The sequence below is a fragment of the Miniopterus natalensis genome, chromosome 3 (assembly GCF_054644295.1).
Source record: "Miniopterus natalensis isolate mMinNat1 chromosome 3, mMinNat1.hap1, whole genome shotgun sequence".
NCBI classification, from domain to species: domain Eukaryota; kingdom Metazoa; phylum Chordata; class Mammalia; order Chiroptera; family Miniopteridae; genus Miniopterus; species Miniopterus natalensis.
In genome coordinates, this window is record NC_142083.1 from 71,327,553 (window position 1) to 71,353,704 (window position 26,152).

The 26,152-nt window shown below is 41.4% G+C and overlaps 1 protein-coding gene across 1 annotated transcript in view; it reads left to right on the forward strand.

Annotated features, from left to right (window-relative positions):
• The window catches only part of MEGF10 (multiple EGF like domains 10), a 155,628-nt gene that overhangs the window by 60,045 nt on the left and 69,431 nt on the right, over positions 1–26,152 (forward strand). The window contains exon 5 of the mRNA XM_016217801.2: positions 15,780–15,872. Within this exon, the coding sequence (XP_016073287.2) occupies positions 15,780–15,872 (93 nt within the window). The remainder of the gene's footprint in view (positions 1–15,779; positions 15,873–26,152) is intronic.

The following is a 26,152-nucleotide window of genomic DNA, read 5'->3' on the forward strand; positions in this document are numbered from 1 at the left end:
GCGTGTGTATTTTTATGCCGGTGTCATACAGCTTTGATTAGGATAGCTATATAATATAGTGTGAAATCAGGAAATGTGATGCCTCCAGCAAGTGGTTTTTGTATGTTGGTTTTGTACCCTGCAACTTTACTGAATTCATTGATTAGTTCTAGCAGTTTGTGGTGGAGTCTTCAGGGTTTCCTACATATAAGGTCATATTATCTGCAAACAGAGGACTTTCCATCTTCCTTTCTGATTTTGATGATTATTATGTCTTCTTTTTACCTGAGTTTGTTTGGACTTATAAGCTTTATGAGCTTAGATGTCCAAATCAACCCCCAGATTTGGGAAGTTACCCCCTATTATTTCTTTAACTAAGCTTTCTGCTCCCTTATGCCTCTCTTCTCTTTCAGGGATTCCAGTAATTCACGATTGCTCCTTTTGACAGTATCCCATGGCTTTCTTCACTCTTTTTCATTGTTCTCTTCTAACTGGACAATATAAAAATACCTGTCTCCTACTCCACGGTTTCTTTTCTTGCTTGACCCATTTCATTATATTCTTCAGATCAGAATTTCTGTTTGGCCCTTTTTTAATTTATGGTTTCTATTTCTTGTTAAACTTCTCATTTTGTTTGTGTATTGTTTTCCCGATCTTGTTGAATGTCTTTCTGTGTTTTCTTGTAACTCATTTCGGTTCCTTAAAGCAGCTATTTTGAATTCTTAGTCAGGCACATTATAGATCTCCGTGTCCTTGAGGTTGGTCACTGGCAGAATATTGCGTCTCTTCAGTGGTGTCCTGTTCCCTGGATATTTAATACCCTTGAAGTCTTGCATTGCTCTGTTCACATTTCCAGTAGTGTCACCGCCCTCAGTCTGTACTGAAATTGGGAGGTAACTACCTGTCAGCTCTGCTGCCTCGGACCTATTGATGAGCCTGCTCCACGCCTTTTGCTCCCTCCAGTGGCAGGTTCTTAAACTTGTGCGCCTTCTCTGCATCCTGCAACACAGCGGCCGGTGCTGACGGCCTCCCTTCTGCTTTCCCGAGGGTGTAGCCAAAGCTCGAGTTTGTGGCTCTTCCAGGCCCACAGGGATGGGCCGGCTTTCTGCCCATGCGCAGTAGACATCTGCCAAAGCGCTCGCCACTGCTGGGAGCGTGGACAGAGCGCTGGACGGAGTGGGGGTTTCTGTAGGGTAGGTGCACAGAGCGCTGAGAGTACCCGTGGGCCAGCTTCGGGTGCGTCCCCGGTGGCTCATGGGTGGCACAGGTAGTAGGCTCCACATTCCTGTACTGCCCCCTGAGACCCCTCGCTGCTGCTTTGCCCTTCGCTTTCCCCGGTCGTGCAGCTCGCAAGCCCATACTCTGGACGTGGTGAGAGAAATGGGCCCCTGTGACGAAGTCCGACACAGCCGGAGAAGCCGTGCGCTCACTCCCACGCTCTCCCTTTCCCCTGCGTGAGAAGTCACAGGTCCAGACGGCGTTGGGCTGGGTGCCTTGGGGGAGGCTTGCTGCGGGGAAAGTCTAGCTGGTCCCCTTGCCCTCTGCAGTGTGTCCAAAATTTATTTTTATTTTTCCCCCAATGATGGAATGAAGTCTCTCTGCTGGAAACCGGGACTTCCAGAAAGGCTCTTTCATCCATGTGTGATTGTCTAAGACAGTGTTCTCCGGGGGCTCCTGGGCCGTGGCCAGAGTGGACTGGAGACGGCTCACGACCTCTGCAGGGTCCACAGCTGGGACTGAGGCCTGTATGCCTGTTACCTGACGTGTGGGTGGGCGAGACTCCTTCGGGGTCCTGTGGCATGTGGTGCTGGATCCCACAGCTCCCACAAAGGCACTTTGTCCGTGGGTGGATGCTGAATTGTTGAAGGGGGATGCCATGATGGATGTCTTTTTCCGGCGTGTTGCTGATGTCACTCCTCTTTCAGTTCTGAGGACAATCATGTCTGTATTCACAACTCAAGAAAGGGAAATTTTTAGTTGAGTCATGACAGGATGTAGCAGACACTTGTTTCCCTTCACCATGGCGTAGAAGATGTACCCGTTTACTGGCTTCACCAGTTAGTTGGGTTCAGCATTAGCTGGGCCTCTCCTCCAAGTGTTGAACTATTATTATTATTTTAAAATATATTTTTGTTGATTTTCAGAGAGAGGAAGGGAGAGGGAGAGAGAGAGATAGATACATCAATGACGAGAGAGTTGTCGTTGATCGGCTGCCTCCTGCACGCCCCTGACTGGGGATTGAGCCCACAACTCCCTGACCGGGAATCAAACCGTGATCTCCTGGATCCTAGGTCGAGGCTTAACCCCTGAGCCACACCCTGCTGGGCCGAACTATTTATTAACAGAGATATTTCATGGCAGCCAGTTCACCAAAAGTGAAGTTGTCAATGAGTATGAAACAGATCCCAATATTAAATTCGAAACAGCTGTATAAATGATAGCTTTGCAGTTCATACAGGGGTAAAAACTAAAGTTAAGAAAAAAGGGCAGTTAAGTTTAAAATGCAACCTGTCAAAGGTCTTAAAAGCTTAACTCTGAACCTTTTAGGACCTTCACCGACATTTTTAATAAAGCTGGCCAGTAGTCTATGTCAGCGAAGGCAGACTAGCAGGCTGGACGATTTGATGTGTAATCACATCTTGTTTGGTCCACATAGTGTTCTACACTTAGAAAATCTTTAACATGAAACTTAGCATTTTCATTTTCCATGGAAATAAACAGGTGATTGGTCACACCGCTTGGCATCCTTTTTTTCCCTTTTAAATATATATTTTCTAATTTTTCAATTACAGTTGACGTACAATATTATATTAGCTTCAGGTGTATAACCCAGTGATTAGACATTTATGTAGCTTACGAAGTGATCACCCCAATAACTCCAGTACCCACCTGACACCGTGCATCGTTGTTAGAGTATTATTGACTGTATGCCCTGTGCTGTAGTTTACATCTTCAGGACTGTTCTCTAAATGCTCATTTGTACGTCTTAATCCCCTCACCTGTCCCACAACCCCCGTTCCATCAGGCAAGCATCAAAATGTTCTCTGTATCTGAATCTGCTTCTGTTCTGCTTGTTCGCTTTTAGATGCCACGTATAAGTGAAATCATCTGACATTTGTCTTTCTCTCCGACTTATGTCACTCAGCACAGTACCCTCTAGGTCCATCCACGTTGTTGCAGATGGCAAGATGTCATATTTTTTTTTTTTATGGCTATTGTAAATAATGCTGCAATAAACATATGGATTTATATGTCTTTTCAATTTAGTGTTTCGGATTTCTTCAGATAAGTGCCCAGAAGTGGAATTGCTGGGCCCTTTCTTGTCTCTTGTGAAAGCCTTTGTGTTAACGCCTTATTTGTCTGGTGTAAGTATTGCTACCGCAGCTTTTTTCCTTTGTTTCCACTTTCACAAAATATCTTTTCCCATCCCTTTTCTTTCAGTCTATGTGTGCCATTTTATTTATTTATATTTATTTACTTTAATTGAGATATAAATGGTGCATTGTGTTAGCTTCACGTGCACACCGTAATGATTCAACGTATGTGTATATTGTAAAATGATCACCACACTAAGTCTAGTTAACATGTCACCATACGTAGTTATAACTTTTTGTGTAATGAGGACTTTTAAGATTTACTCTCTCAGAAACTTTCAAATGTGCAATTCAGTATTATTTACTATAGTCACCATGCTGTACATGGCATCCTCATGATGTTATTCTATAACTGGAAGCTTATGCCTTTGGATCCCCTGGAGCTGTGCCTTTTAGATGGACACGTGCTCTCTGGGTCTCCCCATGCCTTTCCTCACCTCCCCCTCTTCCCTTTGATCCCACCTGGCTCCTGGACACGTCTGAATTTGTGTTCCTTGGTTTTGGGAGGAGTGTTCTAGTACCAAACATCCTGGTGCTAGCCTTCTCTCAAACCCTTAATCTTTCCCTTTTTGAAGAAATTCTCCCGCTTAATTTACACTTTTGGCTCAAGGCTTTGATACTGAAATGCAAAGGATTCCGACAAGGGAAATAAGCATAGCTGTTATTATTGGTCACTGACCTTTGAGTATGAGAATTCCATTTATTCTCAAGCTGGTGTAGGCAGGGAAGGAGAACAGAAAAAACAGAAGGGCACCAGAATCCAAAAGGAAATATCCAGGGACCACCACCCAGGAGGGAGGAGAGCCAGGACACCGAATGGGAAAAGTGGTAACCTTGATGGTCGCCACTGCCCTCTGAGCTTCCCCGAGGGCTGCCTCTATTATTAACGTGTGATTCAGATGTCTTGGGTAACCAGAAGCAAAGTATCTGGAAACAAGTGTCAGCAAGATGAAATAGGACAGACTGGGGGAAATGCCATGTGGTGGAAAACAGGCTGTGGGAAACAATATTTGTGAAAGAATTCTGTGGCTCCATAGAGAGTGGTTGGACCAAGAGGAATGCCATTCTAAAAACAGAAGAGCCTGGTGTGGCACTTCCCGTAGAATCCCCATTCTCCCCTCACAGACATAAACATAATAGGGCCGGGAGGGAAGTCATTTATCCCAAACGAAGGTACCTTCCATCTACCTTCTTCTCTAAACTGTATGCCGGTGATTCTGAAATCTTTTTCAAATTCAATCAGTTAGCAGTTGTGTCATCAGTTATAGGCTAAGTTGTTAGGAATTTGTGCTTAGAGAAGTTGGAGTTTATTCCAATGCCTGTTACTTTTTTTTAAACTATGGTCCATTAGGGTCATATTACTTATTACTTAAATCTGATTTAACCTAAAGAGACACAATGTGAGAGTCGTGGCCAAAATAGATAATGCCTCTATATGTGTGGAATTAAGCTAAAAACTCTCTCCATTTTCCAATAAATGACTAGGATTATGTGCTCCACAGATGGTATTTCAATCCCTTGTGTGGGATCCATTACAATAGTCTATTTCAACACAAACTTTTTTTTTTCTCGATGTAAGACATTCACTTTGTAGAGGAAAAGCTTAGTAGAGCACTGCATTGTTTTAGTATTAACATTTCCTCAAATAAATATTTCTTGGGAAGGTCTAAAGCCAATACCTTCGTACGCATTTGGAGAGCCCATCCATCAATGACCACAGACTCTGACTGAAATTGTAAAGTGTGTACAGTATTTTAGTGTTAGCTCAGACTTTTGAAAAAAGAAAACCTACCCTCTTTTGCATATAGAGATTTCTCTTTGTCCCTCCCTGGAAGTTCTCCTCACACTCCAGAGATTTTTTTTGTTTTGTTTTGTTTTTAATCCTCATATGAGGATATTTTTTAATTGATTTTAGAGAGCAAGGAAAGAGAAGAGAGAGAGAAACATCAATCAGTTACCTCCTGTATGCACCCCGACTGGGGATTGAACCCGAAATCGGGTATGTGCCTTGACTGGGAATTGAACCCACGATGCTCCAACCAACTGAACCACATAGGCCAGGGCTCTAGTTTTTTTGTTTTTTTTTTTTAAACAGCTTTACTGAGGTAACTTCAACATAAAATTACCAGACAAATTAAGTGTATAATTGGATAGATATGACAAGTATATACAACCATGAAACTTATCACCTCAGCTATGATCATTAAATATTCATAACATACAAATTTTTTGCATACCCCTTTGTAATTCCTCCCATCCACCCCTATCTGCCCCTCACTTTCTGCAGGTAAAACCTCTGATTGCTTTCTGTCACTCTAGATTAGTTTGTATTTTCTAGAGCTTTATATAAATGGAATTATACAGTGTGTTTTTGTTTTTATGTCCAATATCTTTCACTCAGAATAGTCATTTTGAGATTCATTTTGTCTGGATCATCAGGTCATTTCTTTTTCTACTGCTGAGTAGTATTCTGTTGTATGGATATCTCATGGTTTATCCTTTCACGTGTTCATGGACATTTGCATTGTTTCCACTTTTTGGCAATTACATATAAAGCTGCTCTGACAATTCCTGTACAAGTCTTTGTAAGGATGTATACTTTTATTTCTCTGGTGTAATACCTATGAGTGGAGTGGATGAATCATTTGGCACTTGTACAGAAGTGTTTAGAGATGCTTCATTTGAAATAGCCAAACTGGAAATCATCTAAACATCCATGAATATTTTTTAGGAACGGCCAAACTTTTCCAAAGTGGTGTCCATTTTACAGTGTCACTAGCAATGTATGAGAGTTGCACTAATTTCAGATCCTTGACAACACTTGATATAGTTTTTTAAAAATTTCAGACATTTGAATATACAAGTAGTATTATCTTATTGTAGTTTTAATTTGCACTGTTCTAGTGACTAATGACATTGAGCATCTTTTCATGAGCTCATTTGCCATTAGTACATCTTCTTTGGTGATGTGTCCAAATCTTTTGTCATGTGCTTACTTATAAGTGAGCTGTTTGTTTTTTGTTTTTTATTTAGTATTCTTCATATATTCTGGGTACAAGTTCTTTATCAGATAATATTATTTGAAAGTATCTCTTCAAGTCTGTGATTTATCATTCTCTTAATGTTTTTTTGAAGTGCAGAAGTATTAATTTTGATGGATACATTTATTATTTTTTCTTTTGCTGATTGTGTTTTGATGCTGTGTCTAAGAAATCTACCCAACTCAAGGTCACAAAGGTTTTCTCCTATGTTTTCTGCTTGAGGTTTTATACTTTCATAGGTTTTACATTTAGGTTTATGATTTATTTTGAGTTAACTTTTGTATGTGGTGTGAGATTATATATTCATATTTATTTGCATATGGATATCCAATTTTTCTAGCATTGTTGAAAAGACCTTTTTTTCCCCACTGAGTTGCCTTTGTACCTCTGTCAAAAGATAAGTGTCTATATGTGTGCATATTTATTTCTAAATTCTGTTTTCTTTCATTGATCTCTTTGTCTACATTTACACCAACATCACACTTTCTTGATTATTGTAGCTTTACAAATTTCTTTAAAAAATATATCTTTACTGATTTCAGAGAGAGGAAGGGAGAGGGAGAGAGAGATAGGAACATCAATGATGAGAGTCATTGATTGGCTGCTTCCTGCACTCTCCCCGCTGGGGACGGAGCCTGCAACCCAAGCATGTGCCCAGACTGGGAATCGAACCTCCATCTCCTGGATTGTAGGTCGACACTCAACCTCTGAGCCATGCCGGCCAGGCTATAAGTCTTTAAATCAAGTAGCATTAGTCCTCCAACTCTATTTCTTTTTCAAAGTTGTTTTGGCTATTGTAGGTACTCTGCATTTATATATGAATTTAAAAATCAGCTTGTCAGTTTCTACAAATAAGAGCTGCTGGGGTTCTGATTGGTATTGTATTTAATAGATCTACTTGGGGGAGAATTGATATTTTAACAATATTGAGTCATCTGATTCATAAATAAGGTCCATCTCTCTAGAGAGAATATGTATAGTCTGCTATTGTTGGATGAAGTATTCTGTAAAAGTTTAGTAGGTCAAATTGGTTGATAGTTTTGTTCAGTTCTTTCATTTCTCCCAGCAGTGTTGTTAGTTCTTAAGTATAGTACTTTCACCTTTTTTGGTCCTATTTATACCTGTGAGTTTCATATTTTTGATGCTATTGGAAATGGCTTTTAAAATTTCAATTTCTGATTGTTCATTGCTAGTATATAGAACTATAATTAAATTTGTGTACTGTCTTTTATCTGCAACCTTGTTAAACTCTCATTGTTTTAGTAGCTTTTTTGTAGATTTTATCAGATTTTCTACATACATACATATATTTACATAATGTGTAAAAAAAGGGCAGTTTTACTTTTTCATTCCCAATCTGAATTTTTTTTTCTTGCCTTATTACACATGCCACAACCTCCAGTACAAACAATACTGGATAGAAATTATAAAAGTAGACATCCTTGTCTTGTTCCTAATTTTAGGGAAAAAGCATTCATTCCTTTACTATTGAGTATAATATCAGTAGTAGGTTTTTCATATTTGCCCTTTATCAGGGGGAGGAAGCTCCTTTTTAGTCCTAGTTTGCAGAGAATTTTAGTCATGAAGGGATGTTGAAGTTTGCCAAATGGTTTTTTTGTTTGTTTTTTGGCATTTTTTGAGATAATTTTGTGCTATTATGGATTTTTTATTATTTTTTATTTTTTATATTTAAGAACTGACTCACCTGAACTCGCTCCCATAGTGGCAGTGTATTAGTTAGGAATCATGTTTGGCTGCAATAAATAATTATCTGAAAAATAGAAACATGCATGCTCGTGGTTTGTTATCTTTATGTAATGAGAAGTCTGGAAGTGGTTACTTTATGACACTTATGCATCTGTGCAAGGAATTCCGAGCAAAGTTCTCTGTGATTCTCTGGGCCCTTCCCTCAGAGTTGCCTGATGGTATTTGCAGATTCAGCCACTTTGTCCACACATCAGGCACTGGGAAGGAGAGGGAAAAGGAGAATTACACCCTCCGTCTCCCTACACTGTTCTCCACACGGACACTTCAATCCAGAGTGAGGGATGGGAAATGCCGTTTATTGCTGGTCACCTTGCTCTCCCTGGTGAAAGTGGCATTCTGTTAGCAAGGGTGGGCAGAAGAATACACATTTGGTATATAATTAGCAATGTCTGCCAAAGACTCTGCTAGTAATCGCTCTTAGTACTTGTTCTTAGGAGTCATGAAAGCCCTATCAGGAATGGAGGGAAAAGAATCTTCAATATGGATATTTTTTTCATTCCACTTACTAAGTGCAAGTTTGTGGGCTCCCAGTGTTCCCTCACTCTCTGTGACTGAGCACCATTTATGCAGGCTGTATATGAACCACTGGTGGCCGTGAGGCAAGAGCCCTGACGCCAAGCAGTGGGTTATGCATCTTTGGGGATGGAATGGAAGGAGAATGGAGTAGAGGCGGCTGCTGTTGGCCACTCTTTCTTGCAACTTTATTACAAAGACGTCCACTTAGTGCAAATGTTCTCTCATGAGACCCACTTTGATCTCACTCAAGTTGGCATTAATTGTCTCCTTCCTGCAGCTCCCACAGTATTTTTTATGACAGTTTTATTGGGATATAATTTATATACCATACAATTCAACCATTTAAAGTGTACAGTTCAATAGGTTTTTATATATTCACAGAGTTGTGCAACTGTCACACAATTTTAGAACATTTCATCACCTCAAAAAGATCCTACCCATTGGCCACCACCTCACATTCACTCCTAATCCCTCCCGCCCTAGACAACCACTATTACACTTTCTCTCTCTATAGATTTAATTACATGGACATGTTGTATAAATGGACTTGTTAAATGTGCTTTCACCGTATTTTGCTCTTACGTCTGTGATTACCCCTGCATCCTGCTCTGGGTTTATTTGGTTTAAGGGGCCTATATGTGACTTTCTCTGCTGACTAGGAGTTCCTGACCTGCTGTCTTTGGACCCACAGTAGCAGTGTGTCTGGCACATAGGTAAATACTCAACACAATAGGGTTGGCTGCAATGTAACATTTGGAAATATTGAAACAAAATTATTCCTGTCTGTACTTCAGCGTCGTAGTAGCAATTAGATTTTGTAAAGAATCTGCACATAGTTAGCTTCTAACAAAAGCATGGAGCAGTTAAAGTTTATCTTGGAAGTCAAATCTCTGCTTTCTCTCTCTTCCTCGCTTGAATCTTATAACTTCTGACTCCGATCCACCTACTACATCTGCCCTAGTTTCTGGCCCAGCACCACCTCTACCACCTTTTTCACGCCTGCCTCTCCCCCCTCCCATTAAACCCATCATAAGTTCTGTTCCTCTGGGAGTCAGGCACCTGGGTTTAATCCTGCTTCTGTCTCTCACACCAGCTATAGATAAATCATTCCATTTCCCAAGTTTCAGTTTCCTTGTCTGAAAAATGCGGGAACAATGTTCGGTAAAGGTATCTTTAATTTAAAAAGATCCATGTTCCTCAATACCAGCTCATAATAAATGAGCCAGAACAAGATTTGTGACTTAGGCTCTTTATTCATAAGACCGAGATAAAAGGAACTCCTGAGAAAAGATGGGTTCGCTGTGAAGTTTGCGTTTTACTGGACAGGTACTTTCCAGAGATACTTTGGTCATGGAGACATTGTTCTAATTAACTTAAATGAATTGATTATATTGTTTCCTTTAGGATGACAGTAGGTACTGTGTTTAGAGATATGATTGGTTTATGGAGGAGTCTTTAGTCTGCCCACTCTTATTTCACCTTTTTGCCACACCCGGGGTGTAAATACAAAGGGGAATGGATGTGGCAGACAAGAAAACTATTGAGTATAGTTAGTGGCTCTAAGTATTAAAGCCAAATATTTGCAAGTGTTGGGAATGAGGTCCATGGCACTGATAATGGGATTTAAATGGATTTAGGAACTAAGACTGAAACAGGAGCATAATTAGAAAAGATTCCAGGGTCATCATGTCAGTCCTCACCTGTTCATCAGGCAGACAGGCTGTCCACAGCTTTCACTTCAAAAACGTGGCATTTTGAAAGACAAGTACCACACGATCGCACTTATATTGGAGTATAAGGAACAAGATAAACTGATGAACAGAATGGACCCAGAGACATAGAAGCATGGAACAGACTGAGGGATCTCAGAGGGAAGGTGGGGAGGGGGAGTGGGTGGGGAGAGATTAATCAAAGAACTTACATGTTTATAAACATAACCCATGGACACAGACACTGGTCTGGGGAAGGCCTGGGGGTGGGGTGGATGTGGAATGGAGGGGGTCAGTGGGGGTAAAAATGGGACATCTGTAATATTTTCAATGATAAAGATAAAGAAACTTAAAAAAAATAAAATAATTTTTTTTTTTTAACGTATCAGAGCAAAGAAAAAAAACCAAAACCGAAACAAAAAGAAACATGGCATGTTCTTGTCACCAGTGTCTCTTGCCTGTCAGTCCTTGAGGGGAAAGATGCCCTCCCCCCTCCCCCCCCAGGCCCCTTGCACCCTGATGTGCCCGCAGCCATGTGCTTACTGTGGGTCCGGAGATCCAGCTTACATCGGAGCTCTAAAAAAGACTACTGAAAACTCAGAATATGGTATTTCATTATTTTCCTAGGGAGAGATGTGAGAAATAAATCATGTAGGCTATATTATCTTTGCTAGCTTTTCCGGGTTTAAATTGCCCTTTTAAAAATAAGGAGAAAGGAGATAAGAAATAAAATGACTGCTTCCACTGATGCCTGCGCCACATGATGAGGGGCCTTTTGCACCTGTCCTTGAAATCTAAGCTATTGAACATTTGCTAAGGGGCACCTCTGTTCCCTTTCTCTGTTCAGGTTCACATTGGGATTTTCTACGGGCAAATTCATGGGTTTAACCTACCTTGGTTTTAGTCATGGAAGCTCAGCGCCCGGGGTAGGTGGCGTTTAAAGCTGAAAGAGGGAAGATGAGGCCGATCTCCTAGAGGGGAGAGCCTCTCATTGTCACCACTTACGCCGTAGTTGGTGTTCTTGCGACTTGGTGAGTTGGGACATCAGAGAACACAGAGAGTGTTACAGGTTACTCTGTTCTCCTCTGTTAGCTCCCATCGCTCCTGCTGGTCTTGAAGGTCTTGGGCGAAGGCTGTTGCGAGATGTGGGGATCCCCGAGCTGCTGGGGTAAGGGCATGGGGCAGAGATGACACTTGTATAAGAGTCTAGTGCTGTGTGTAGGTTCTGTACCATGGAAGTGGAACTTGGTGTTATTTTCTTTGGGAATCCCTACCAACAGTATTTCTCATGATTTAGATCATTATTTGACGTTAGTTTCAATACTCAGAGGTAATCCCATTGGCTGTAACTTTTAATTAAGAGAGAAAATCATTAGGAAAGCAGCTTCCCCCTTCCAGTTCCTAATTAACTCACAGACAAATTTGTTTTCTGCTATACATTCACATTTTGCTTCAGACTTTGGCCAAATGTTAGTTTGTTAGTTCAAGGTTTTCATAAAAATAGAGTTTAAAATCACCTACCTAGGATTTTTCTCTTCTATCATAATTGAACTTCTTGATGTTTATTTCATAAAACCCAAAGTTTGTACCTTCGGGAATCAAACATGGGACATCCATGTGATTATTAAGCCACCTGAAAGCGTTCTGAAGCAGATCTCTGATTTTTACACGTAGAAATTCACTTAATATCCTTTTTTTGGAGCTAACAAAACAAGAGCAACAAAAAACAATTGTTTGGAATCCAAGCACAGGCAGTTCTTAGCCTTGACCCTCTGGGCATAGGTTGAACATACGCATTTCTTTACCCATCTTGATATTAGACGAAACATACGAGACCTGCTTGCTCAGCCTGAGCCTCGTCCTGGCTGATTCAGGTGGGCACAGTGGAGGCCACTCGGGATCACACCAGGGTTAAGAGCCACACAACTGCAACTAAAACCGAAGTTTAGTATGCAGCCTCTCTGGTAACTATGCATGCCAAGGAAGGAGAGAAAGATGAGTGGTAGAAGAATGTAAAAGGAACATAAGGAGTTAAAAAAATAAAAGGGGAGAGGCAGAAGAGAGAGCAATAAATTGAGACCTGCCCATAGAACACCTCAAAGTTCCCCTCTCGGCCACCCCCTCCCAGGCAGATGGGAAATACCAGGTTGCTCTTATCTAATCCAGTGTCTTGGGTTTCAAATTTTCAAATGGCAAAATGGATTTTTTGGGTCCAATGAAATCTTATCTGGATGTCCCAAATATAAAAACAAGTAAAGTAGTAGGTTTTTCAATTCAATTTATTTAAACTAAAAAAAACACTAAAAATAGTTTACCCATTTCTGCTATCCTCTGCCCCCTGCCTCTTATAATCACCAGGCTCTTCTCTGTATCTGTGAATTTGGATTTATTTTTTTAAAGATTACACATATAAAAGAGATCGTATGGTATTTGTCTTTCCGTGCCTGACTTACGTCACTTAGCATAATGCCCTTGAGAGCCATTCCATGTTGTTGCAGATGACAAGATTTCATTCTTTTTATTGCTGGGTAATATTTCCTTGTGTGCATGTACCACAATTTCTTTATCCGTTCGTCCATCCGTGAAAACGTAGGTTGCTTTGTATCTTGGCTATTGTAAGTCATGCTGCAGTGAACATGGTGGTGCATGTGTCTTTGCAAATGTGTTCTCGTTTTCTTCAGGGAAATATCCAGAAGTGGAGTTGCTGGATCATAGTTCATTTTTTAGGAGCTCCCGTACATTTTCCATAGTGGTTGCACCAAGTAACATTCCCACCAACAGTGAACGAGGGTTCTCTTTTCTCCACATCCTCACCAGCACTTGTTATTTCATGTTTTTTTGATCATAGTCATTCTAACAGCTGTGAGGTGATATCTCGTTGTGGTTTTGATCTGCATATCCCTGATGATAAGTGATGTCAAATGTCTTTTCATGTACTCGTTGGCCATCGGTATGCCTTCTAACGTAGTGTTTTATTAATATAAATGTGTATGTTAACATTTATAACATTTCCTCAGCATAAAATTAATTGGTGAGAACAACAAGACTCTTAAATAAACACAAGAATTTGAAGTTGGAGGATATGGGTGACACTTCTTTTTTATCAGCCACTATGTCCAGTTTTTGTGTTTTCTTTTAACTGCCGTATATTAGAAAACCCTTGTTTCATATTAAAAGCAAAGAGCATCTGACTTTAAAAACTTCTTCAGACCTACAAACAGAATTTTAAAAATAGTTTTAGTACTTTGAAGGAGGAGACATGGGTAAATTTGGGGCTGAGGGCTGATCGCTATCTGTTGCAAACCCATGTCAGTACTTAGACGGGGGAGCACTCCCAGGTTTACCTATTTGCAGTGGGTGTCAGCACTCTGTGAGTGAGTCCTGTGTGCGCATTCTACCTTTAACGTAGTCGATTCAATGTCCAGAACATGCCCTGCGTGGTTAGACCTGAGCCTCCTGTGGCATTTAATCGATCCTTGCATACTCCCGTTACGGTAGTTCGCTCACGTATATGTGCATATCTAAATCTTAAAGAACAGTACAGAGCTGTGACCTTACAAATGAACAACACATCTGCAATATCAAACATGTGCATGGACGTGACAGGAGACACTGAACCCTGAGTTTGGAGCATACTGACTTAACCTGGCAGCATGGCAGCGTATTACAGGGCCAGTGTGTGCGTGTTTCAGGCAGATTTTACTTTTAATTGCAATTAAATATGTAATTGTCTGAATCAAATATCATGAGGTTTCTAAGTATCTCCTTCAAACTCTAGTGTCAGAATTTCTACTCTGGGCCAGCATCTCAAGCTCACCTGGCCTGGCACCCCTCACCAAATTGCCTGCATGCTAAAAAGTTATTCTGGCAATGTAAATGAGCCTGTATTTTTAGAAATGTATGGTTACTTTATTCTGTTGTGTTGTCCTCTGCCTGGTGGTTTTATTTGTAATAAATTGATATTTTTCCTTAGAATCCTCCCAGCTAATTCTCAGAATAAAGTCTTAACACCTTGGTGTGGTTTTCAGGGTCTCTCTCTCTCTTTCCAAGGTTGATGCTCCAAACACGGCATCCAAACAGAACTCATTTTCATTTGTTTTTCTTTCTACATTTTGCTTTCTCTTCTCCTAACACGCCTTTCCCTGATGTCTAAATCATTTTGATGGAAAACTTAGAAGTGATTATCATTTCCCTTTTTGGTGCAGCAATATAGACAATATGTATACACACACCCAGTATATAAATCACATAAAAATATTTAATGACATGGAAAGTTTTCCCCATTCCATTAAGTGGAAAGGAAAATTGAAAAATATTCTGACTCTGTTTTTCTTTTCTTTGAGGATAAAAATATATAGGAAAAAAATTCCTGAGAGTTTCCGCCTACACAAAACTGTTGCTAGTTGGTGGAGCTGGAGATGAGGTTTATTTTGCTCTTTGATATTGTATGTTTGGAAAGTAGACCTGTTTTGCTTTTGTAGTAAGGCATGAATTAAACTGATCTCTAAAGCATGTGATACCTTATCTAATTCCCACGTAAAATGTTGGAATCTCCAAACCAAAAACTCTTCCAAATTGTTCTCATAATTACTCATATATCCAGGTATTAAAAAAAAAAAAAAGTTTAATCAACGTGAGTGGGACTAAAGTTGAAGGGGGTGCCCTTTAGTGTTCGGCACAGAATAGTATTTTTGATACCCCTTCCTACCAGCCCGCTGAACTTGGCTTTGGAAATCATCAGATTACCCATCTACTCGTGCTGGCAGTGATGCCCCTAACCTCCCTCCACGGGCCGGGCCACACCTGAGGTAGTCACCACTGAAACAGGAATTGAGAGGTACTGTTCCTAAGACCTGGGGGACAGTTTTTGAATACACTCCCCCAATAGGAAAAGGGTGTGTAGTTCTTCTGTGTCGTGGCCGTCAATACATGTGCACAGAGAAGTTTGGCTGCTGTGCCTGGTGAAGGTAACAGGGGACACCTCTTGGCCTGCTCGGCCGCCCTGCAGTCCTGATATCTTGCTCCGTGATTTGTTTCTACATTCACAGCTGCACACTCTTTTCCCAAAACAAAGAGGATATATTTGGTAGTCACTGATAATTTTTTTTACAGTGGATTAGGCAGTTTCCCTTGAAACGCCTTTCCTAATTTAGCATGAAGTAGAATTAAATAGTAAAAATGAAGGAATTTATTTGGAGATATCAAGCTAGGAGGGGGAATTGTTTGGTTACACCGCAGACTGTGAGAGGGCTGAGGGGTGGATTGGAGGAAATTATCAAGCGTGCATGTTGTTTTTAAGTGATACTTGAGACCAGGATGGGAAACAGCTGTGTTGTTGGGGGGTTTTTCTCGTGCCAACTTTCCTTATTGGATTGATTTTTTCTCTCTGACAGCCCACTGTGCTGATAAATGTGTCCACGGTCGCTGCATCGCTCCAAACACCTGTCAGTGTGAGCCTGGCTGGGGGGGCACCAACTGCTCCAGTGGTGAGTTCCCACCTGCTGTTGTCTGTCTGGGGATGTTTGTGCTGCAAGGCCCCTCTTGTCTGCAGATTCCCCTGAGCTGGGGGTTTCCTGTTTCATCCCTGTGCGGAACATGCTGCGGATTGCCGACCCAACTCATTAACACCGTTTCCTTTAAATCTGTGCATGTATTAGATACAGAGCTCTTGTTGACTGAGTACTAAGAAAGGTACTTGGGAGGAAGGAGATTTCAATAATCTGACGCTGACCCTTCCCTAAATACGAATGCATTTTAAATCCAGAGTAGGGCAGTCATGGTAACATGGCTATTGTATTTTAACTTCTGTATTCACTTGCAGATTTATCTGTGTTATTTTCTTGGTGATTAAAATTTACCACTTGTTGGTTTTCACTCGGAAGGCAAATTGATATTTTCATTGCTTAACCTATTTTTCTGTGCATTTTGAGATGCAGAGAATGAGCGCTTGCTGAGATAACTTTGGGGAGAAGTATTGGTAATAAACAAAAACTCATGAACAGTTTGGTATTAAATTAAACATGATATAGTATATAATCTGTCTCTGTTATGTTAGAATTATAATTCTAGAATGATATTTTGGACTATAATCAGGTTGCATTTAAAATCTCATATTCTTTATCGTGAGTATTAAAAGATGGAATGTCATGTAATACAGTTGCTTTTCTAAATTTCACAGTTAAAACCAGTTTTCTGGTTAGCTCGTTGCTGTGTGTGTAACCGTGTCAACTTCCTGCTCCTTCATACTTATTTTTGCCTTGAAAACTGTGAGAAGGAATCAAAGTGCAACTAAATTATAAAGCACCAACCATTATGCTTAGAGAAAGGAAATAATAGATTTAAAAATTAGCAGGCTCCCATGACAGCACAAATATGTCCCCATTGCTGCAAAACAATTTTCTGAAACTCGTCCAGAGAACTTCAAGCTGTCTAGGTAAACTGGTGTTAAGAATTCTTACTTGCTTACACTTGGAATCGGGAGATGACTCTTTATCTTATTAGAACTACTTGTTTTAGTTTTGTGATCTCTTGGCTGCCCCTCAGGCTGACTATGCACAGACCGGTCTGTGTGAAAGAGCCTTTTTATTGTAGCTTAAGTAGGGGTGTGTGTGTGTGTGTGTGTGTGTCTGACAGGCTTCCAGTTCCAGTGGATAACTGTCTTGCAGGGTTTTGTTTTGCTTCTGTTGGAGATCGGGAGGAGAGTAGGCATTTTGTTCACATGCGGTTGAGGCAAAATGTTTGGGATGTGGGATTTGGCTCATGTCCATTTTTCTGCCCGACTGACCTCAAATGTGATGTAGCTTTCATGAACTTTTTCAGCTTAAAAATCAGTTGTGTCTACACATTTTGAGGAAAAATAACATTATTATATAAACTAGTGGGGAAAGAGAAGAGTGGATGTATTCGTTGTTTGAAAAGTGAGATTTGTTGCTAATTCCAGGGCGAGAATGTGGAATAATTTCAGCTGTATTCATACTTGGTCTCACGAGGACTGCAGCCCGCGTCAGGCTCAGAGATCAGACTAAGTTTGTGCAAACAAAAGCCTACATGGGTTTCAGACTCAAGAACTGGTTCAGGCCTCCTGGAAAATAAACTGGGGCTTTATTTTGCAGGGTAGGCCTTCTCGAAAGTAAACCTCTTTATTTTGGAGTTGACTTATTTTTGAAGGAAGCCTCTAGAATTCTGAGAACCCACGTTCTTTCAGTCCTGGAAGATGATATTGATGGAACTTTTAGTTTATTCTCTACAACTCACGTTTTAGCTTATTTATAATAAACAGAAGCATAAATAAACATGGACAGATATCTGACGTCTTCAGAGATGTTCAGAGAAAAACATTTCTGGCACATTTTCTAAGCATATAAGAAAATGCCATTGTGAGAGTGAGCACTGGGTCTCGTTACCTGGGTTTTGTCTATGCCAACTACTCTACTGTCACTCATTAGGAGCTGTATAACTGACTTACTCTTGGCCAGATAATCCTTGAAATCAAATGCATACTCTAGTAACTTACTGAGTAACAGAGTTAGAATGCCTAATTTTCAAAGATTCTATTTCTGTGTCCCCTCTTCTCTGGTCATTCTTACATATATATTTGATGATATATATTAGATCCATAAAACGATTGCTTTGACAATCAGAACAGTTCCTTGTATCAGTCAAGGTCCAATCAATAGACAGAAGCCACAATATATTTTTTTTTTTGAGTAAAGCTTTTATTTGGGAACCATTTTAAATTTTCAGAAAAGTGTCAAAGACAGCAGAGAGTTCCCATATATCTCCATCCAGTTTCCCCTTCTTAACATCTTGCCATTAATTTGTCAAACTGAGAAACTGACATTAGTACCTTACTGTTAAATAAACTCCAGACTTTATTTGGATTTCACCAGTTTTTCTATTGATGTCCTCTTTCTGGTCCAGGATCCAGTCCAGGGCACCACGCTGCTTTTCATTGTCATGTCTTCCCCGGCTCCTTTGGTCAGTGACACTTTCTCAGTTGCTGTTTTTCCTAACCTGGATAGTCTTGAAAAGTACTGGCCAGGTGTCCTGTAGAAGGTCCCTTATTCATTATTTGGTGTTTTTCTCATGACCAGACTGGGGTTATGGGTTTCGAAGAGAAAACCCACAGAGTTGAAGTGCCCCTCTGTCATCACATCACATCAGAGGTATCATGACATTCATATGACATCTCTGATGCTGTCATCACTTGGTTAACAACTTTCATTACTTGCTGATGTGTAGTGTCTGTTGGGTTTCTTCACATAAAGTCACTATATTTCCCTTTATAAACAAGTCACGAAGTCTAGCCTGCCCTCAAGGGTGAAGGACAGGAATTAAGCTCGTCTTTGAGGGATGAATATCTACATATGCTATTTGGAGCTTGTTTTATTTTTTTATTTTTTTTATTTTTTTAATATATCTTTATTGATTTCAGAGAGAGGAAAGGAGAGGGTGAGAGAGAGATAGAAACATCAATGATGAGTCATTGATCGAGCCCGAAACCCGGGCATGTGCCCTGACCAGGAATCGAACCCCGATCGCCTGGATCCTAGGTCGACGCTCAACCGCTGAGCCACGCCCGGCCAGGCTGGAGCTCATTTTAAAGAAGACTTGTCTTTTCCCTATTTATTCAATCACTTATTTATATCAGCATGGTCTTGTGTATATTTATTGATATTTTGGGTTATAAACCGGTGTTATGTTATTTTTTTGCTCAAATTGTCCCAGCTTCGGAGGTAGGGAGTTCCTTCTCCTGTGTGGCTCCTGTGTCCTGTTGACCTGCCCCCGTCCTTCTGCTTGTTTGTTTGTAGCACTTCCTTACTTTCTGGTGCTAGAGGATACTCCAAGCTCATTTTGTGGTTTTCCTGCCTCAGCTCTAGAACGGCCATTGGAGAATGGTATTTAGAAATGAAGATCTGAGTGCTGGGAGCACTCACTACTGCTGGGACACACAGTAACTGTAACAGGGAGAGTTTATTAAAAAGAATTAGTATTAACTATCCCAGGGTGTTGGGGTAGTGAGGGATTGGCTAGCAAGACAATGCAAGAATAGGTGACGTAAGGAGCAACCTCTACTCCTAGGAAATAGAAGGAAGCCCCACGAGGGGTGTGACCCAGACCTTGGTAGAGAGGGCACAATGGCAGCTCACCGGATGGCAGAGGGGCTGCCATGGTACTATTCTAGCAGCACTTGCTGGAAATCTGCCCTACAGGACACTTGGGAAAGCTCTTGATGGAGAAGTGTCTTACCAGAAGCCTTCTGCCACAGAAAAGCCTTAGGGGGATATCCAGGGAAAGTTGCTGACTGGTGGGTGCTGTAGCCACAGTGTGTTCAGGATCTGGATGCTGGAGAAGCCACCCGCGCTGCAGGAACCTGGAGCTGGGCTGGAGAAGCTTCCTCTTTTGCAGAAACTGGGCTTCGTGAGAGCTCTAGGTGCCAGGGTCAGATGCCGCGGAAGACGGTCCACGGTGCTGACAGGCAGGATCTGGGGGCTGGAGAAGCCGCCTGTGCCTCGGGAGTCAGCTGAGCTAGCACACTGGAACCCGCGGGAAACCTTCCTCCAGAATGCCCCCCGGTGCCTCTAAAGAAGATGCTTAGCACTCCGCCAGCAGGAAAAGGAAGAATATTTAAAGGGCCCATATCCGCTTTTGTGGTGCCGGCAATGAAGGATACATTTAGCACTGAAAGGCAGTAAGGTGATAACCACTGCAGTCCATGCCTTTGGTTACTCAGCTCCTCCAGGCACGTTTCTGCACACATTTGAGGTCTTACATATCAACAAAACAACTCTATTTCCACCTAGTAAGATACAGCTCCCCATCTTTTAAGTAAAGACCTTCTCACTCTCTTCACCAAATGACGAAATGCAAGTCCCAACAGCTGTGTATTCATTGCTGATTAAATTAATTTCTCCTCAAATGCAGTCATAGGTCCACTGAATATTGTTGTCTAGAATAAAATGAAAATGGAAAGTGGAAAAAAGAAAATAGCATCTACAAATGAACATATCCATGTGACAGGCATATAGAAAAATATTAAAAACCACTGCAAGCGCCCTTTCTGTAATTAGTCACAGGGCTGTAGTGTGTGTGTGGCTCCCTTCTTCTACCCAGCGTTGTGCACCCACCCCCTTCTCAGCACAGGCCCCGCCTGCTTGGGGTTCTTTACGTGGTGGAGGGACTTCAACCTCCATTCCGAAGGACCTGAATTCTCAGCTGTCTTGCCTTTTAAAAAAATCGTTGATGTTTTTTTATTAACCTTTCCTAGTGGGCATGGAAGTACTAATAGGTGTCCCCCAGAGTCCCTTGGTTTCCAGACTTAGATTTCCTTTCTCCCATTGTGTAGTAGCAACCCAATTTCCTCTTGAAAATCAGGATCAATCATTTCATCCAGAAGAGTAAGTACTTTTATTTACATCAAGAGGCTAAAATGACCAGCTGGCAGTAAATTGATGACTGTGACACAGAACTATCTCTCTGCACTTTTTCCCCCTAATATACTTGGGAGATTAAGGAACTAACAGATAGCTTCACATGTACAGGTTTGCAAAGGCTTCCCTTGGGGACTGAATCTGCTTACCTTGTCAGTGGTGGGGAGGATTCCTACATGTGATATACATCCTGGGTCTCAATGTGTTCTCTGTATAAAAAACCCAGGTGTGTCAGAGAACTGTACAGAGTTTGTTCCCCTAGAATGAAATCAAGATTTATTTGCCTAGACTAGGACATATTGCTTCTTTTTAAATTTGATTAAATGATTTTTTTTAAAAAAAGCACACACATATTTTACTTTTATTGGCATCCTAATGTATACCCTAGCTTATATGACATTAATCTGCCTTACCTCCATCTCTCACTTCGCTCCTCTTTTTCCTGCTCTCTTTCTGTTTACCTCCCCTTTCCCGCATCAATCTCTCTGTCCCTTTGTCAACCCTCTGTTCCCCTTCCTCCCTCACGGGATGACAAACAGCTCCTGGAGGGCAGGGGCTGTGTGTTATTAATCTCTTTGGGCTCCATTGTGCCTAGTACCTGGTTGGAACACAGTAAATGTTTGTTCCATTTAATTAGCTTAAATGAACCGTATGATTCTGTATGATTCCGAGAAGGTCGTTTGTGTATTCATGAGTGATTACTGTGTGCAGGGAACTGTATGGGATGCTGTGCATAAGGAAACAAATGTGGAATGAAGCTCATGCTTCAAGAAAAGTAGGCAGCCGTGTGAATGTCGCATCCCGGGGAAGAAACAGCCTCAGTCTTAGCGGTGGGTTGAGGAAGCATAAAGGGGAGCTGGGAAAGGCAGCTTGGGGTTCTCCGGGCGCACTGGGGCAGGCAGGGCCTCATGTACTGCTGTGGGGTGAGGGAGAACCAAAAGAAGGCGATAAAGTGTAGACTGCTCTTCCAGAAACTTAGCTGAGAAGCCAACGAGGGGGAGCAAAGAGGGAGTTAGTAGAAGGCAAATGTAGGCTCAAGGAAAGCTTTGTGTTTGTTTGCTTTTGTTTTTGGTTTAAGGTAAAAAAGATTTAGAGGCAAAGAGGAAGGTGAAAGAAGAGAGAGAGGCTGGAGATTCAGTTGAGAGAGAAGATCATTTAATTGAGGGAAGAAAGCTCCCGAGAAGATAGTTGGGGGATGCATTGGGTCCCAAGAACTGATTAGCAGAAAGTAACATCCCATTCCCAACAGTGCGGAGGAAAGAGTGGCAGGCAGAGCTGTCGATGGGTTTCTAGTATCAGGGGTGCTAGTGGACGAGGGAGTTCATATCTGATGACCTTTCTTCATTCTCTTGGTAAACTTGGAGGAGATAATCGGCTGCTACGAAGGGGAGCAGAGGCTGGGTCACACTGATGGTGATGACAGAGTTCTCCTTCATTGAGCACTTAGTATGTGCCAAGCATCATCATAAGGGCTTTACAGGAATGGCATTTAATACTCACAACAGACGGTAAGATGGTTACTATTCTTGTTCCTATTTTACAGGTGAACAAATGGTAGTACCGAAAAATTAAATGACTTGCCCAAGCTTATACGCCTAGTAAACAGTGGAGACGGGCTCACATCTCATTGAGGGCCAGTAACTTTAACCACAAGGATATGGTGCCTCCGGAAGTTGGAAAGGAGGTTTAGTGAAAGTGACAAGGGGCCCTGAGAGCAGTGAGAGCGGGAGGCGGGGGCTGAAAACACCAGACAGATATTAAAATAAATTTCTTGGGAGATGTGGAGAGCGCACTAACGTTAGAGACGGTGAATTTCCAAAGACACCAATTTGGTTGGCCTCATGTAATTTTTAATTTCCTCATTTGTAATATTAAGAATGTTGGGCCAGATTATATTTACGATCCCCTGCAAATCTGTGATTTTGTGAGTGATTTATTCCAGTAACTACATGCATGCAATCCCTGAGACCTTTCTTTGTGTTGGAAACCCTTTAAAACTTTTGTATGAGTAACAATAACACATTTGTTCTCTCAACCTATATAATCTATGATTTTCTAAATGTCTGTAGAGAAATTTATTTCTCCTCTGGCTGTAGGGCACATCCAAAACTCATGAGAAAATCCTAAGTCAGCCAGCAGCAAGCAGCCAGCAGCCAGCAAATAGTTCTCAATGCTTGTTCCCCAGGCTTTTGACATTAGGCCCAAATAGAGGCAAAAAATGGAAATTAATTTGGGTTTAGAAAATCCCAACTGGAGTTATTTAGTTACCAATAGAATTTATGGTTAAATGTACTTGGAAGTAGTGAAAACATGCCTAGGAGGCAAGACTAGCTCGACTACTTTCAGGTACCACACTAGGGGCACTGATAACCTTTTACAAAAAGCAGGCACTCAGTGAAGCACTGACTGAGCAATAAGACTTTGCCTGCAGGATATTCGAATTGGGGAATCCATTTGAAGGTTATTAAAGCCAGACATCATAAGGCACAAAGGCTAGCTTATTCCCCAGCAAGATTTGTTGTAAAGGTCTATTGACTGGACGCAGTGGTTGGATCGATGTTGTCTGGGGAGAGAAGGCACTCGGAGCCCAGTCCTGGAGGCAGGTCATTAACATGCCCATCTCTCCGTCAGAATCAGTTTAGAAATCAGGTTGATGGAGCAGCGAGAATCAGAGGAGATCATTCGGGTTCACCGGTACGGGGGCAGGGCTTTGATGGTGGGTGGGAAGGGTTGAGTTCAGAATGCTGGAGCAGAACTGCCCGAAAGCAATTTCACTGATGGGCTGCCCAAATATTTTGATAGAGGTTACGAGCAGAAGCTGCTGATTTTGCCTTTCTGAGGGAGTCTGAAATCTATGCTGTTCTTGGTTACTCTCTGGAGGGGCAGAGAGAGAGCCTCCTCCCCACCCTTCCTCCAACCCCGATGTTGGAACTGAATTGCAATAGTCCCAGCTGCTCTCCTTTCTGAGCTGTTTCTGACCTCACTCCCCTCATGCTTCACGTGAGGATAAGAGCATCTACTTTATTCGCTTGTGAGGATTAAATGGCACGACACCTGTCCAGTGCTCAGCTCTGTGCCTGGCAGCGTAACAGTGGCCGAGTAAGTGATGCCTGCACTTTCTTGTGTGACAAATGGGGGCTACCACCAGACTCCTTAACAGCAGCCTGGTCTTCAGACTGGGCAGTGGGTGGGGCGGCTCTTCGTGGCCGTCTCCTTCAGTCCTGCAGGCCACACTCTTCTTCAGCAGAAGCTTCTCGGTCCACAGTCGGTTGCCAGCAGGCTCCACGGACAGCCCCGGTGCAGTTTTTTGCTGTGATTTCCCACGTCTGACCATGGATGTCTGTCCATCCTTACCAGATGGATTCGTATCTGGTTTATATTGCTTCTGGCGTAGTGAGAACATGAAAGACATTTATGTTACTGTGCTAATCGGTTCACTTGCAGTGGATGTGAAGACAAGGCTGGGCTGTCATGTTATTTCACTCTAGTCCATGTAATGTATTGATTTCTTGTTATTGTTTTTTGTTGTTTTGCATAATATCCTTCTGCATCCATTTATCAGAAAATCTTGACTCAACCTCAAAATATAACAAAATCTAATCTTTGCTCATTGTCTGTACTGCTGCCACTCAAAGCCACGCCACCATCCTCTTTTTTGTAAGAGGCTAAATTGGTTTATATTAAGACTTATATCCTTCCCTTTGTTCCCACAGATATCAATTTAAAATATCTACTGTGTTTTGCTTAATTTAGAAGTTCTAGGTATTCTCTTTTTTAGCAACTAAATATATTTATTTATTTAAAATAATTTTTTATTTTTCAATTACAGTTGATATACATTATTATACTGGTTTCAGGTTTACAACCCAGTGATTAGATATATAGATAATCTATAAAGTGATTACCCAAACAAATCTAGAACCCATCTGACACCGTATATAGTTATTACAGTATTATTGACTATATTCCATATGCTGTAGTTTACATTCTTATAACTGTTCTGTAACTATCAATCCCTTCACCTTTTTCACTCATCCCCCCAACCCCATCCCATCTGGCAGCCATCAAAATGTTTTCTATCTATGAGTCTGTTTCTGTTCTACTTATTTATTTTGTTTTTTAGATTCCACATAGAATCTGGCATTTAGATTCCACAAATCATATGGCATTTGTCTTTCTCTGTCTGACTTATTTCACTTAGCATAATATCCTCTAAGCCCATCCATGTTGTTGCAGATGGCAAGATTTCATTCCTTTTCATGCCTGAGTCATATTTCATTGTATATATGTACCACTTCTTTATTCACTCATCCATTGATGAACACCTATGTTGCTTTCATATCTTGGCTGTTTTAAATAATGCTGCAATGCACATATGGGTGTATATGTCTTTTCAATTTAGTGTGTTGTGTTTCTTCAGATAAATACCCAGACGTGGAATTGCTCTTTTAGTTGGTAATCACAGTAGTCTCCTTGCTGCTGCATCTACTTGGGCCCCACTAGAGTCAGTTCTCTCTGGTGAGACCAGGCCACCTGAACCCTTGTTTCCCCACTGCTGCTCTGGGTATCAGACTGCTCGGCCCCTGCCTTCCTTTCTTGGAACACACTAGTTTCATTTCTGCCTTTGTGCTTGATATTTCCTCTGCCTGGAATACTCTTCTCCCTGGATCTTTATGTGGCTCTTTCTTAGGTCAATTAGGACTCTGCCTAAGTGCTATTACCATGAGAGTCTTTCCCTGACCTTCGTATATAAAGAGTGTTCCCCCATTACGCTTATCACATCTCCATTTTAACTTTTGTTATGGCTCACTCATCTTTGGTGGCTTAGCAGAAGATCCCTTCCTTGCCCATAAACTAACAGCTTCCCTGAAACTGCAGAAGCCAGGAGAGGTGCACTGGGTGTGGTTTTCATGAACTTTGACGAAGATATGGATGTGGGAGTTTCTCACCCTCAAGAGAAGAAAAGTTGTAGTATAAGCATCAAGGTTCTAACTCATATTGGGGGGTGACTCCTGAAATGGTGGCCTTATGACTATGAAAGGTTTTGAAAGTCAGACCTTATTTGAGTGGAGAATGCGTAATAATTTGCCGTCTAAACTTTCACGATTTACTTCTCAAGGTGGACATTTTGTATGACAATATAGAACTTAGCTGTTAATTTGTACCAAAATGATGTATGAACAGTAAGACATAAGGCAAATAAATTCAAACTACAAGTAATTTCAAATCACATATCAACCATTTTCTTACGGCAGTAATGTGCTTCCTGGCTGCTGTACTTAGAGTGAAACAATGATACTGTGTGAATTAGGTGGTCCTGTAGCCTCACTTGTTAC